The 14,195-nt window shown below is 44.6% G+C and overlaps 2 protein-coding genes across 14 annotated transcripts in view; one reads left to right on the top strand and one right to left on the bottom strand.

The window, feature by feature from the left end:
* The window catches only part of LOC149351166 (tetratricopeptide repeat protein 5-like), a 28,902-nt gene extending 20,573 nt beyond the window's left edge, over positions 1-8,329 (bottom strand). For 3 of the 6 annotated variants that reach the window (XM_089580449.1, XM_089580447.1, XM_089580450.1), the window contains exons 1-6: positions 8,213-8,329; positions 7,946-8,078; positions 2,455-2,672; positions 2,185-2,332; positions 1,993-2,084; positions 1,172-1,225 (exon numbers count right to left, since the gene is read on the bottom strand). In XM_089580449.1, the coding sequence (XP_089436575.1) occupies positions 1,172-1,225; positions 1,993-2,084; positions 2,185-2,332; positions 2,455-2,672; positions 7,946-8,078; positions 8,213-8,290 (723 nt within the window). In that variant the 5' untranslated portion in view covers positions 8,291-8,329. Of the gene's footprint in view, positions 1-1,171; positions 1,226-1,992; positions 2,085-2,184; positions 2,333-2,454; positions 2,673-4,716; positions 4,905-6,839; positions 6,954-7,945; positions 8,081-8,212 lie in introns of those variants that run through there. The other 3 variants (XM_089580451.1, XM_089580448.1, XM_089580452.1) reach the window with 3 other exon arrangements.
* Positions 8,330-8,497: 168 nt separating this feature from the next.
* The window catches only part of LOC149351167 (uncharacterized), an 82,402-nt gene continuing 76,704 nt past the window's right edge, over positions 8,498-14,195 (top strand). For 2 of the 8 annotated variants that reach the window (XM_089580459.1, XM_089580460.1), the window contains exons 1-2: positions 8,500-8,761; positions 13,274-13,393. The gene's annotated coding sequence lies outside the window, so the exon portion shown is untranslated. The other 6 variants (XR_016290537.1, XR_016290536.1, XR_016290538.1 and 3 more) reach the window with 6 other exon arrangements.

Below are 14,195 nucleotides of genomic sequence, written 5' to 3' on the forward strand. Positions count from 1 at the left end.
ATAACTGCACTTCAGTTTCAGATTCTGTTATTTTGTCAGCAGTGTGATGGAGAATTTTTAAACCACCCATGAAACCTGTCAACGTGGAGTGATCTCAGCAAGTATGGCATCCAAGGCGGTGTCCTCGTTATCAAGTTGACAAAGCTTAGCCACGATGGTGTTCAAGCAAATCCGCAGCATGAATGCTTGACTTTTTTGATTGAAGTGACAGCTTTGTGTGAAAAAATGATGTCCATTAGTGCGATTTTAGTTCAGACAAAGGTGACTGCTGCACCCAGTCCGGACTATTGACAGGTGCCTGTTTGTAACTTTCATTTTTGCGGTTGCCGAGGAGATTCACTACTTTCCTAGCCTTTCCAAAGATACCGGGCATGTTCTGAACCATTTCATGCCACCAGCAGTGTAGTGGATCGGCTGTTAAGATGGGCTGGGTTCAACCGTGAAACTGCATATGGAGTAGCCGTGCTTCACATGCAAGTGCTTCGCGCGAGCAATTTTCCTGCCTTTTCCCATGATGATAAGTTAATCGAGTTAATCGTGAAGAGTTCTGTAACTTTGGATACTCATTTCTGACAAAGTAACGCATGAAACGTCCATAACTACAGCGCAAACAACAGGACAGAGATGAAGAAGGGACACCACGCAGCGATGGATCATCGAAAACCCCAACTTGCCCAACAAATGCTTTTGCATGAAACGTGTATACTGGATTTTTTACTCTCCTATTTTCTAACTGAAAATATTAAAATGATCTTGAGATTTGTTCAAAAATTTTTCTAAAAGCAGTGATTTCGAAATAAAATTTAGCTGTAAAACATGAAACACTTTAACGAAACTTGTATCAGCTTCATTTTGATGCACTGCATTAAATTTTAACTCTGATAGTTCTTGGGCCAAAAAAATTTAACGAAAACCTACAAAAAAAGGCCATTTTGCCCACAGCAGTGAAAGCGTTAGAGAACTTCAGTTGGCAATCAGTGTTTTTCATGCCCATTCCTTACTATCCTTGCTAATGAGCGTTATACAAGACAGTCGAATAAAGTGCCAGCTAACCAAAACCTGCACACACTGAACTGAAGTATGGCGTACTGTGGTCCCACTGAATCAAAGCACCTGCATAAGTACTGAGGCCACATCAAACAATAGTGCAGGCACTAAGAATGCTTCTTACCACAGCCCGGTTGTGAAACAGGTCAGAGCAGCACAACATTCGTGGATCCTCGAGCTGGAAAAAGGCAGATAGGGAAAGGAAATCCAAGATGACAGGCAGAGGTGAGAGAGGCTGAAGCCAGTAACATTTTTGTTTTTGAGCAAAAGCAAAAAAAAATGCACAAAAAACAAACATGTTCGACAAGGGCTCAGTGCTTTTATTACTAGATGCCTCACTAGCAAGCAAAAAAGAAAACAGGAATAAACGCACAAAATTTGCTATGATAAATAGAAAAAAAAATTTAGTCACAAGACTACGAGGTAACTGGGAACAAGAACTGTAATTATCTGCAAAAGATGAAATCCAAGCAAAGTGTTGCAAGCTTCTGCACATGCTTTGATTTATTTGATATATTCTAGATGTAATATGTTTCTTAGGAAATTACATATACATCAAAAAGTACACAAAAGCGAAATTTTGCACCTCATTAAACAACCAAAACATATTTTTTTAATCCATGTGACATTCTTTTTTCTCGCGGTTGAGTACTCAGCACACACTAAGTGGATCGGGAAGATTCAGTACCTGAAATGCTTGTGAACATTAAGCAGTTGGTAAAAAAACATATAGTGCTCATTTGGTCCACGAACGGATGTATCCTACTAACGGATATTTCAGGGTGCTGTAGAACACGTTAGCAGCCACAGTTTGCATATATTTGCTCAGAACAAATAAAACATAAGAAGTATAGTTCAAGTTTGCCAAAACACGTACATTAGGGTTATACGATTTAAATCTGGGGGTCAGGAGTGACTTGTAGAGCACAAAATAAAAATACTTACAGCCCTGGTATAGGCTGCCAGAGCTTGTTGCAGCGACTTGACATTTTGTGCACCAGAAAAGTACACAGTCAGGTATGCATTGCCAAGTATACCTTCACAAGAAAATCATCACAAGTTTCAGATCATCAGCACTTCAACATCAATGCAGTCTGAAATCACTGAACACAATTTTTTTTTTATGTTTCAACTTACTCCACGACTTTCCATCTGCAATGTCGAGTTGCAATGCTTCTTTGGCTTTTGAAACACTTTCAAGGATGTTGTGAAGCCTCTCCTCTTCCGTTTCTCCAACTTGCCGAAGAACCATTGACAGGTTTCGCAGTGACACTTTGTCTTTTGTCTGTAAGGCCAAATGTGTATTTTCATTATGGGCAAACTGTTCAACAAAAGCAATATTGCAGCCTTCATGTTGGGCTTAGCATGTCAGTATGTCTTACACAAGAAAAGAAAATGAACACGTACCACTTTTAAGACCCCTTCAAAGCAGTTGCGTGCTTTAGTAATGTGTCCTTTCTTCCAGTAGCATTCTCCAAGCTCATTCCATGCTTCAGCCAGTTTTGGGTTGAACTTCACAGCTTTAGAAAGGGCTTCATGTGCTGCTGGATCATAATCTTCTCGAACGTTAAGTGCTTTTCCTTTCAGCATTTGAAACGTGGCTCGATCAGTCTTTTCTAGTACTCCTATGCAAAAAAACAAAACAAGCCAGACCATAACTTCAATACCAGCACGAAAGAGGGTAGGTAGAGAAGCTGCGGCTACTTCTGAGCAAGAGGAAATGAGTATAAGAGGGGCCAACTTGATCGATATGAAAAAAGGGAAGGTGAAGTGATGTCACAGGAAAGTTAACTTCAACATCCCTGAAAATTTCTGTTTATAGTTATGCTGTTAGTTCTTTGTAATTTGACAAGAAGGAAAATGTAGCACTGTTCATTACAACTGTTATTTCGCTCATTATGGCCAAGTTCACTTAGTACTGGCACAGAAATGCTGACAAGTGTGACAGCATGCCTTAAGGGGGGCTCTGAAAGGGCTCTAAATAAAGTTGTGCCATTCCTGGCATGTTAAAGAGTGTCGTTTCACGAATATCCTCCAGCAAGAATTCTCTTAATGCGTTTTGTAGAAGCTGAGTGATCTGTAGTCAAAATATGAATCTCAGTATCTTCGTGCCTTTCCCTCTCCTCTCGTCACTTGTTGCATGCTCACAGGTAGGCGCTCCTCAGCCGGCCCCACAGCGGAAATTCCCCAGGAGGCGGAGCTTCCTGACCCACTGGTGCGACGCTACTGGCTGCCCGCAGCCATGGTAGCTGTGTAATGCCCAAAAGAATCTAACCAATAGCCATCTCCTAACAGAACTACGCAGCAGCATGCGACGGAGGAAGGCGTAAGCATGCAAAAGTCGCCAGAAAGAACTTTTCAACTTTCGTGCTTGATTTTGAGTTCTCTGCTGGGTGCAGAAGTGTATTATTTGTCTCAGGTGTTCAAGACTAGAGAATCTAGTTACTGAGCGAGTTTATGTACTCCCCTCAGAAGGTGTCTCAGAGCCCCATATAATGCCTGTCTACCTTTGTTTATACTGGTAATACAAAAGGTTAAGCCATACATGAATACTCTGGTAAAGAGCAAGGAATCGTGTAAAGGATGCCAAGGATATCCACATAACATCTTTAAAACATCTGCCCAAAGTGATACTCATTAAATGTTGCATGGAAGGGATTTCTTTCACTTTAACTTGTTTCACAGAAGATATCTAACAGGGGCTGGGCTAGAGATGATATTGCCCACATACTCTAGTTTACAGACGCCAATCTTTGATTTCTAGCCTTTCAACAAGTGGCAACTACGCACAGATGTAACGGAAACTAATGAAAGTGGGCACAGAACACTTCAATGTACCACAGAACAATATACACCAGTAGAAGATTCTACAGGCGGCGCCGAAAGAAAACAGCTCAAAACCGCAGTATAAATTCCTTCACTCGAACAGGCCCACATTAGAACTCGCAAACCAGGCACATGAGATTGGATAGCTGAGGATGTGCTGTGCTTCCATCGAGCTTTCACACAGAATTAAAGTATATAACGGGGCTATTTGGCATCCGTTAGTGCTGAAAAGCAGCGGGAAAACACAACCTTGGAAGGAAACACAAGAGCACCCGCCTGCAAGTGCCTCAACCTTTCCGTGTTTCGTTGTTTTCGCACCAGCTTTGAACACAAATAGGCAGATAGAATCATGAAAAACTGGTGGAGCACAATATAAACGTGCAATCAGTATAGATGTAGGTACTTCTACATCAAGTCAGCCAATGCTACAGCACCAGTGGCACTGTGCATGAGCTCTGCTACCAGACATTACAATCTGTGGCAATATATGGCTATGTGGTAGGGGTGTAGAAAAAAATGTCCCAGAAAAAAGCCCCCTGCCTGAGGAAGAGCCCACTAAAGAAAAAAAAAAAAAGTCCTCAGGTGAAAAATTACCCAAAGAATAAATTCTCTGGGAACATGCTAGACAAAAAGTTGCCCTTGTAGTGTGCCAGCTGTGACGGGTTCTGCTACCGGTATGAGCCGACACTACGCTGCGCCTGAAGACGAAGTTGCTCTGCTCTCTTGGAGCTGGCTACACCCGAATACGCTGCAAGATACGACACAGCGGCCCTGTCTGTACGAGGACACATAATAAACGCACCCCTACAATTGGTGCAGGTGCTGGGTACATCCCCTACCAACCTGGAACTCCGGAGCCGTACGCTGCCCCCTGCGTCAACCATGCCAGATGAGACTGCCTCAACACCGGCAGCCAGAGCAACCATGGTCCTTTGTTCTAACGTCATCCGGCAGCGTGACCCTTCCATCTTCAGTGGCACAGCTGACCAAGATGTTGACGACTGTTTGTCATCGTACGAAGGTGTCAGCAGCTACAACAAGTGGGATGACTCCATCAAGGTCAGTAACGTCATCTTTTACTTATGGACGTCGCGAACCTTTGGTTTCACAACCATGAGGCAGACCTACCCACTTGGCCAGTGTTTAAGAAAAGTTTTGAGGAAGTGTTCGGCCGCCCTGGGGTGTGCAAGTTCCGTGCCGAACAGCGTTTACGTAATCGTGCTCAACACACCAAAGAGACCTTCACCAGTTACACTGAGGACATCATTGACCTCTGTAAACATGCCAACCCCGCCATGCCCGAAGCAGACGAGATTCATCCCATCCTCAAAGGCATTGCTGACGACGCATTTCACATGCTCCTCGTGAAGAATCCTGCCCCCGTCAGTGAGGTCATTAAGCTTTGCCAGACCTGCAACAAGCTCCAAAAGCAGTGCGCTTCTACGCGGCGCACCAGTGTCTGCGACGAGGCCCCCTCCACACTGGCCCTCAGCGGTCCTACTCTTGAGGACTCCCCTCTGCTCCACCAAATCAAAGCCTTCGCGTGCTCAGCACTTTTGATGTTGCAACCAATCCATCAACCCTATCGTTGGTTTGGTTTATTGGTTTATTGGGGTTTAATGCCCCAAAATGACTAAGGCTATGAGGGACGCAGTAGTGAAGGGCTCCGGAAATTTCGACCACCTGGGGTTCATTAACGTGCACTGACATCACACAGTACACGGGCCTCTAGAAATTCGCCTTCATCGAAATTCAGCCGCCACGGCCGGGATCGAACCCGCGTCTTTCAGGCCAGCAGCCGAGTGCCGTAACTACTGAGCCACCGCAGCGGGTCAACCACCACACCTATCGTTTTCCAACTTGCCATTGACGCTGACCTTCCGCCCGTGCTATGTGATCAACTCGTCGCTCTCCTCCAGAGCTTCAGTTGTTCCATCATCTTCCTCAGACTGACTTGGGCAGCACGTCTGTCGTTACGCACACCATCGACATCAGCCGCTTTGCTGCTCGACAACCCACCATTTTAGGACACATCCTTTCTAAAGACGGTATTCTAAAGACGTGCCTTGAAAACCATGGGATTACCTTCTTCGAATAGTTCTAACAATAACATTTTTAACGCAATACAAATGCAAACCTTACGCGATTACAAAATAGCTCTTATGGTTAATAATATTATAAATACCAACTACCCCTTACCTCTTGGTGCATTCCGTATTCCCGTCCGCAACACTAGACAAGCCAGCAATGGCAATTTTAATCTTCCTATTTGCCATAATGCGTACGGAGAAAGACGAATAGAATTTACAGGAGCGAAAATTTGGAACTCGTTGCCAATTGAAATAAAGCAAGCTAGGAATTTCAAACTGACATGCAAGAAACATTTTTTGGGAATGGAAGCAAGGCTACAAAGTTAGTTTTTCTTCAATGTGCTTGTGATTGCTGTCCTATATGTTATTTTGTATTGGACCGCTGACTAGCCTCATTGGCTATCGGTCCAAATATCTGTGTATACATTTTGTTTGTGTTACTCAATAAAGACTTCTTAATTCTTGATTCTATTCTTTCGGACCCCGCCAAATTTTGTCCAGTTGCCGAATTTCCGAAGCCAACCTCTCAACCTCACTGAAGCAGCTCTGTGGCTTCGTTGCCCTCTGCTTGTACTTTCACCGCTTGATCATTAATTTCGCCACGATCATCGCCACTCCGACCCAGCTACTCGCCAGCAACTCCAACCTCTCCGCTTGGACACCTGCTTGAGATGACGCCTTCGACACTTTGCGCCACCTTTTGGTTTCACCTCCTATCCTGCGCCACTTTGACCCAACTGCACCTACTGAGGTCCACACTGACGCCAGCTGTATTGGACTAGGTGCCATTCTCGGGGGATGAATGCCCGGAATCTGTTCATTATTTAGCCACTTCCATGCTGAAGGGTGGAACCGCTGTAGCATAAAATGCTGTACCATTGTTGGTCCTGTATCCTCCATCAAGAGTGGCTGAGTGGACGCTCCACATCGCAGGGGATTAGTGGGAGGCGTTCGCCGGAAAGTTACTATGCGCTAGCTTTGTTCACCCACCTGTAGGTACGGGAAACATATCATGTACCAAAGTAGTCTAGTACTTTTCGGCGCAGCACCTGATATTAGTCTCCTGGTGAACAGTCCACAATTAAAGCACTTCTGCAGCCAATACGTTTAGCACAGCACCAGCAGGGACAAGTATCCAGTTTAGAGAGCACTGCATACCGGTGCTGCACGTAACGTATGATAAGCTGAGCACCAGGCCATGGGAAAGCTTGTGCCAATTAGAAAACTGGTGGGTACCCGGCGGCACTGGGGACTGAACACCCCACCTCCCACATGCAAGGCGGATGTTCAGATCACGGGGTTACGGAATGTTTGGTGGCACCCGTTTGGGAACATTTTTTCCTACTCCGAAAATGGGGACGTTTTTTCCGGGGACATTTTTTATAGAACCCATGTGGTAGAGCGAAGAAAGCACGTTACTACCAGCAGAAGTTTAGAGGCACTCAGAACAAGCTTTTCAGAATACACGCCGAGGACTGCTGAAAACAACGCCATGTGCTCTAACAACAAGCATGCCACTGCTTTAATTGTATTTTGGGAATAGGTTTGTTGGGGCTTATCGTCCCAAAGCGACTCAGTCTATGAGGGACGCCGTAGTGAACGGCTACGGAAATTTCGACCACCTGGGGTTCTTTAATGTGCACTGACATCGCACAGTTCAGAGGCCTCTAGAATTTCGCCTCCATCGAAATGCGACCGCCGCGGCCGGGATCGAACCCGCGTCGTTCGGGTCAGCAGCCGAGCGCCATAACCACTGAGCCACCGCGGCGGCTATTCAGGGCATATACATTCATTTAGGGAATATCCATTCATAAAAGCAGTATTCACAGATGCGAAACAAGCATCAGGCGCATGAGAGAATGACACTAAACCAACATTCTATTCACCGTCTTCCAAGTAAATAGGAAAACGGTGAGCTACAAATGCATCCCGTGTGCAGACACAAATGTGACAGCAAGCACCTGAACTGTTCATCCACTCACCTCCGTGGGCGTCGAGTTCGTGCAGAACCTTCGTAAGCTTCTCCTCAACATCCTCGGTTCTTTGCTTTTCAGAGGCATTCGGATTTTTCACGTAATAGTTGTCTCGAAACTTGTACAACTCGTCCACGGCATCCTACAAGAGCACGCGCGACAGCAAAACAAAAACACCTGTTCACTTAAGTAGCTCCTCTAAGACAACCTCAACACTTGTTAGAACAGGATGCTCAACAAGTAAATATATCACATTAAAAACCACATTAAAACTACCTTTAGAGACTTCAGAGAAAATGAATCGTCATTATTTTCTTTTCGCTGCTTCGACGACTCGGCTTGGTCGTCTGCCATTTTTAGAGAGAATATTAAGCCGCTGACGCTTCGCCGTGAAGTCGAATCTCAACTGTAAGCATGAACATAAACATAAATTAAACCTTAACATACCTTATAATTAGCATGTATAACAAGCATAATAAAAATAAAACTACTTAAAGATTAGTAATGTTGGAACATTGGAATGACTGTAATTGTATGCGAAAATGCGGCGCAGTGCGCCGAGCCTGCTGGGGCTTGGATTGTGTTGGAGTTACAAAATCAAGCCGAGCGCCGAGCCAGCCGAGCTGTTGCTGCCTTGTTGCGGCTAAGCATTTTATTTCGTTTTTTCACTGTTCCTGCATGTGTCAGTCGTGCGTGCGCTGAAAGGTAAAGCAAATGTGAACACCATGGCTCGCAATGACAGCTTGGATAATATTCCTCCTTCAGCCTACGAAAACGCCAAGGACAGAGCGACAACAGCTGATGAACTGAGCAATGACATTGAAGGTGCAATAAACGCGCGGGAGACTTTTTATATCCTCTCGAGCTACTCATGCTTCATGAGGCAGCTCCTGCATGCTAAATGAGCGTAGCACACCATGTGTAGCCGCTGCTGCTCTTTGTCTAAATGCGTTAATTATACTGCCCTTCGTAGCCATAAACGCATGTTGTCGCTAGTAAAAGAAGTGCATGTGATTGTATCTGCGATATTAACATGACCTGAAATCAGTGTCTCTGATAACCGTAAAGTGGGCGGGTCTAACTTCGTTAAGCGGTCTGTGTGAAATTGGCCATGCCTTCAGGTCGCCTCTGCACCTTTATACCGCTGTCATACGATTTAGAAATGCAAGATTTAATTTTGTTTTGAAATTGGCTGTGGCTAGCGTTCCGACCAGGAGTAACAAAAATCACTCTCATTCAGTTACGTCCACACGAAACAGTGACTGTCCCTTAAGTTCCCTAATAATCAAGAACCGAACCTGGCAAAATTAAAGCCACGCAGCAGCAAATGTTTGTACGCTTTGTGACGCTATGCACTGGTACGTGTGGACAGCACTCTAACAGCAGTAATATTGTTTCGTCTGGGGCAACACAAGCCATTGTGGAAAAACATTAACCACTCTTGGCAGTTATGTCCAGACCTAACCTAACCAAAGCAATCCTAACCACTTTAGGTGCAAAGGGTATCAAAAGAAACCACTCAACAATATACCATTATACATGCTGTGACGTTATATTGGTGCTAGTCTGATCAAAACCTGATGGGACATTTGACACTAGGGGTTGGTCCGAAAAGGAACGAGGGGTCTGGTTTATACGGATGGAACTGCAGTGTCTATAAATGCTGTATTTGGACGGAACTCTTGCAGCAGTCACATCGTTCTGTCTGGACAGAACACTAGATACTCCGTTCGAAATTCCACTAGCCTTTGAAGTCAACCCGACCTGAGGGAACTCTTCTAGCTCTTTCTCTAGAGTGGGCTTTGCAAAGACATGCTTGATAAGTGTCTGTGTTGCACATACATCATGCGTGCATAGCCACTGAGTAGACCAAATCAGCGGTTGTGGTCAATTACATTGTAATTGTATAACATACATCAACTGCATGTGGTGGTATGATGACTATGACATTTGGTTGCAGTGTCCATGGTCGTGAAATCGAATCCCTGCCTTGGTGGCCACATTTCGATGGGGGTGAAATGCAAAAAAACCTGTGTGCTGTGTGACGTCAGGGCGTGTTATTTATTTTATTTATTTATACATACTGTCAGTCCAACCAGGACCAGGATAGGAGTAGATACAAGCATTAAATTGTGGCAGGCCAGTACAGTAAAACACAGTACAGTCATTACAGTAATACAAAGCAATACAAAGATTCTGAGGTGGTCGAAATTAATTCAGAGCCCTTCACTATGGCAGTTCTCGCAGCCTATGTGCAGCTTTGGGATGTTGAAAGCGACATATCGTACCACCATATACCAGGTTATGCAAAAAGCATGTTGCGTAGTTTGTGATGGAAGCCACATCTGGCATTGGTAAATACTGACATTTTTGCTGAATGCTAGAAATCAGGACAAGTAAATTTAGAAGATAGTGAATGTATGGTGAGCTGCAGTGCCATTGAAAATAGATTTTGTGAATATTAAAAAGGGAAAATTTTGAGAAAATGGTGGCATGCTTTTCTTCTTGCTTATGTTTGCAACCTTCCAAGTGCTGTACAGCCTGGTGCTTAACTGTGTTCTTGCAGTAGTTCAGCTACAACAACTCGGTTTGCAGCTACTAGATGTCCCTGCAGGCTTCTTGCCACTTGCCATAAAAAATGTGACTGCGCTTTTCCATTAGCTGCAGGGGTAGATGCATTTTAGGTAGGCAAAAGAACATTGTGAACTTTTTCAGATTTGATTCAGCTTGTGAAGAAGAATTTGAGACTCGATCATGGTTAGAGCACACTTCTAAGTTGGATTCCTGGGGCCTACTTCACTTTGGAGGCTTCCACTTAGAGGGGACTGTTGACCATGTAGTGGTAGTATTGTTTGTTTTGTGTTGCGTCTATGGTACCACATAGTTCATAGCATGTAGACTAAGGAGAAAAGGTTCAGCTCCTTTGGTAGTGTAGCCCTATAAAGCTGGCTTACTTCACTTATCTACTGGGGCACTTGTGCATTTATGCTTGACCACTCATGAAAGTTGTTGCTAACTCTAGGTCTCCCCGATTTGGCTGCACTTTCTGCACCAGTTGAGGAGGTGCAGCATTCTCGTTCTTGATTTGATAGTGCAGCTAGCGCCACCTGCCCTTCGGCACTCGATTTTGCTTCGTGCTACTCTGCACTTCTGCATTAGCCTCCCGGCGACATTTCACTTCTCGTGCAAGGTGCTTGGTGTGCTCTGTAGAAGACAGCTCCGCGCCCATGCCTGTTTTAGTCGGCCACGTTGAAACCATGGGCGAGGCTACTGCATACACATGCTAGACGTGGCATCTGCACTATACCCTCACGGAACAGCTGAAATGACAGTCCGCATATGTGTGTGTATGCACGTGTGTGTGGGTGTCTGTGTATGCACGTAAGTGACTGGCTGGCATGGTGCACTGCATACAGGTTCTCATCTTTCTGTCCAGCCTCGCACGTTGCTTTATAGCATTTTTCTTTTGTGTGCAAATATTATTATTACGAGCAGCACGATGGAGCGTTTCCATAAGAGGCAGATGGTGAGATGTTTTTAATATGTGGGTGATCACAGGGTTTGTGATGACTCGCTGCGACATAAGTACCTCCGCTTACAGCAGCAACTGGCCTTGAGTTCGCTGTCGGCCCACACCTACACCTGCCAGTTCATCTCTGATAGTCACTCCATTGTCACCATCCGCCAACAGTCAACGTGAGTTGTCGAGTTAAAATATAGTCCAAGTTGTCAGGCAACTCTTTCTTTCTGTATAATTGGTGGGAACCACAGTCACTCTTCAAGAGAACAGCAACAGCCTGAATCAGGCGTATGAACTGTCAAAGGTCGTCTCGAGCGGAAGTCTGAGTCCCTTGAAGTTCAAATTAACAAGTATTATTGTATTGTCCATGCTGCACACAGTACCTTCTAGTCTGCCTAGGAACTCTGAAATCTTTGTAAAAAATTATGTTCTCTATTAAATAAAATAAAGGCTCTTTGAACCTGAATTTACAAGATGTCATTAACGGGTGTCAGGTTCTGTGATTCTTGAGTAAGCTCGAATTGCCAGAAGCAGAATTGGCATCAAATTTCGCAAAGTGAAAGTCTCAAGCAGCCTCAAACCACGCCTACTGGCTAAAAGAGGGTGAACTTTACAGTTTTGTTTTGCTCTGCGAGGTCAATGCATACGGGGCCATCTCCATTACTCATGACACTAAGCTCGACCTTATCGTGTAATTTGCTTTCATCTATGGAAAAAGAGCTAGGGCTACTCTATGTGGAATGCTGAGCTCAAAAGCTGTGCCTGAGCTTGATTTTTTATGCAAATTTTACATTACCCAGACCAAACAATTGTCTTGGAAACTCACTCTTTTTTTTATCATTTCACTGTAAGCTGTACTGTAGGCATGTACGCAGCGTGTTCAAGATCATTCACTATGTAAATGTTGGCTTCTGCAGTCCTGTTGTGATTTGACACCCGTGCTTCCATTCAGCCAAGAACTGTAAGCTGTTCATGCTTCAGTCTCCACAATGCTTCCATTGTCGCCACTTATTCAGCTGATGCTTTCAATTCAGCTAACTGATTCATAATTTGAGGCATCTTGAATTACGCATTCAGACAAGGACAAAAGAAGACAGACAGGATTGTCTTCTGTTGTCCTGCTCTGAAACACTAGTCAGGTTGCCTCAAACACTTATTCTGGCTTGTGATCCAGAATTTCTCTGGGTGCTTGCACTGGAAGCTTCATGTTGCCCTTTCAGACGGGAGCACGAGCCCTTTGTTGGGGATGCTTTCAGGGTTCATTCAGGGTGTACTGCCACCATGTAAAGTCAGCATGTACAGTCTTTGTTAAAAGTAACCAGGCTGCATGGTTTGCTTCTATCTTGTATAGTGGAGCCCTTGTGGCTTTCCTAAAGATCAAAAAGTGTTGGAAGGTAAGAAGACCCCCAGTCCTTACCTTTAAATACCATTTCAGCTTCAGGGAAGCTGTAAGGGCTCCTCTGTACGAGCTAGAAGCAAACCATGCAGCCTGGTTACTTTTGACAAAGACTGTACCATGCATGCTGAAAAAGCAACCTACCCATTCAGTATTCGGCTGCAAAAGGTGGTTTAGTTTTACTCCCCATCACCAGAGTGGGACCTTTGCGATGCGTTTTGCCTTTGTGCGAGGTCTTCCTGAGCAATAGTGTATCTGCTGTTCTCTGTTGCTGTCATTGGCACTGTTGGCTTCGAGACCTGGAGGCTACTGCATACATGCCTTGCTATTTAATATGTGCAGGCTGAGTGATATAATTATATGCTGTGCTTTCCTCACTATTGCATAAGTAACATTGTTCCATTCCTCTTTTTCTCTTCAGTCACCAAGCAGTTGGATGGCAGAGAGTGAGTTGCTGCTGCCTTAGAGAATTCCCACCTCCTTCAAGTTGTCAACAGATGCCTCCTGACACATTGAGAACACCTCTTCAAAAACGTCTTTGGTATGTGCAAACAAGTGCACTAGCAATAAAGCATGATGTTATGCTGCCAATGTTAGTAATGCAAACATCCTCTTTTAAGGCGGAAGCCTTTAATGCCTCATCGTTGTAAGCAGGGCTTGTTGACAGAAATGTCACGCTTTTCAATTGGTCTCAACGGTCGTGACATCACAGTGTGCGAATTTCAAAAGGGGCCAATTGTTCTTTGGTTAGTAACCATGCAACCAATTAAAGGCATCGTATAGTGATGCTCTAAGTAAGAGGGAATGAGTTTAGTTAATTTCTTAATCACCCAATTAGCGTAATTACCTTTCTAATCAGTCAAGATAAATAAAACCGAATAAGAAATTGGTCGAGTTGGGGAATCGAATCCCGGTTTCCGGAGTGCGAGACGAGCATGCTAACCGCTCCGCCATTCCAGCTCGATGGTTTGGAATGAACAAAGGCGTGTCTAGTAAATACGGTGTCTTCGTTCACTCCGATCTTTCTCCCTTCCCATTATGGCGAGGTTCAGGTGTCCACCGAGGTATGCGAGACAGATACATTTCCTTTCCTCAAAAACCAATTTACCGACGAGCAAGGCGTAGAAACGAACGTAAAAATTGGTAAATTGGTAAATCGGTTTTTGAGGAAAGGAAACGGCGCAGTATCTGTCTCACATATCTCGTTGGACACCTGAACCGCGCCGTAAGGGAAGGGAGGAAGGTAGGAGTGAAAGAAGAGAGAGAGGTGCCGTAGTGGAGGTCTTCGGAATAATTTCGACCGGGATCTTTAACCTGCACTGACATCGCACTGCACACGGGCG

This window comes from Amblyomma mixtum, chromosome 3, assembly GCF_055824585.1.
Source record: "Amblyomma mixtum isolate Tamu chromosome 3, ASM5582458v1, whole genome shotgun sequence".
NCBI classification, from domain to species: domain Eukaryota; kingdom Metazoa; phylum Arthropoda; class Arachnida; order Ixodida; family Ixodidae; genus Amblyomma; species Amblyomma mixtum.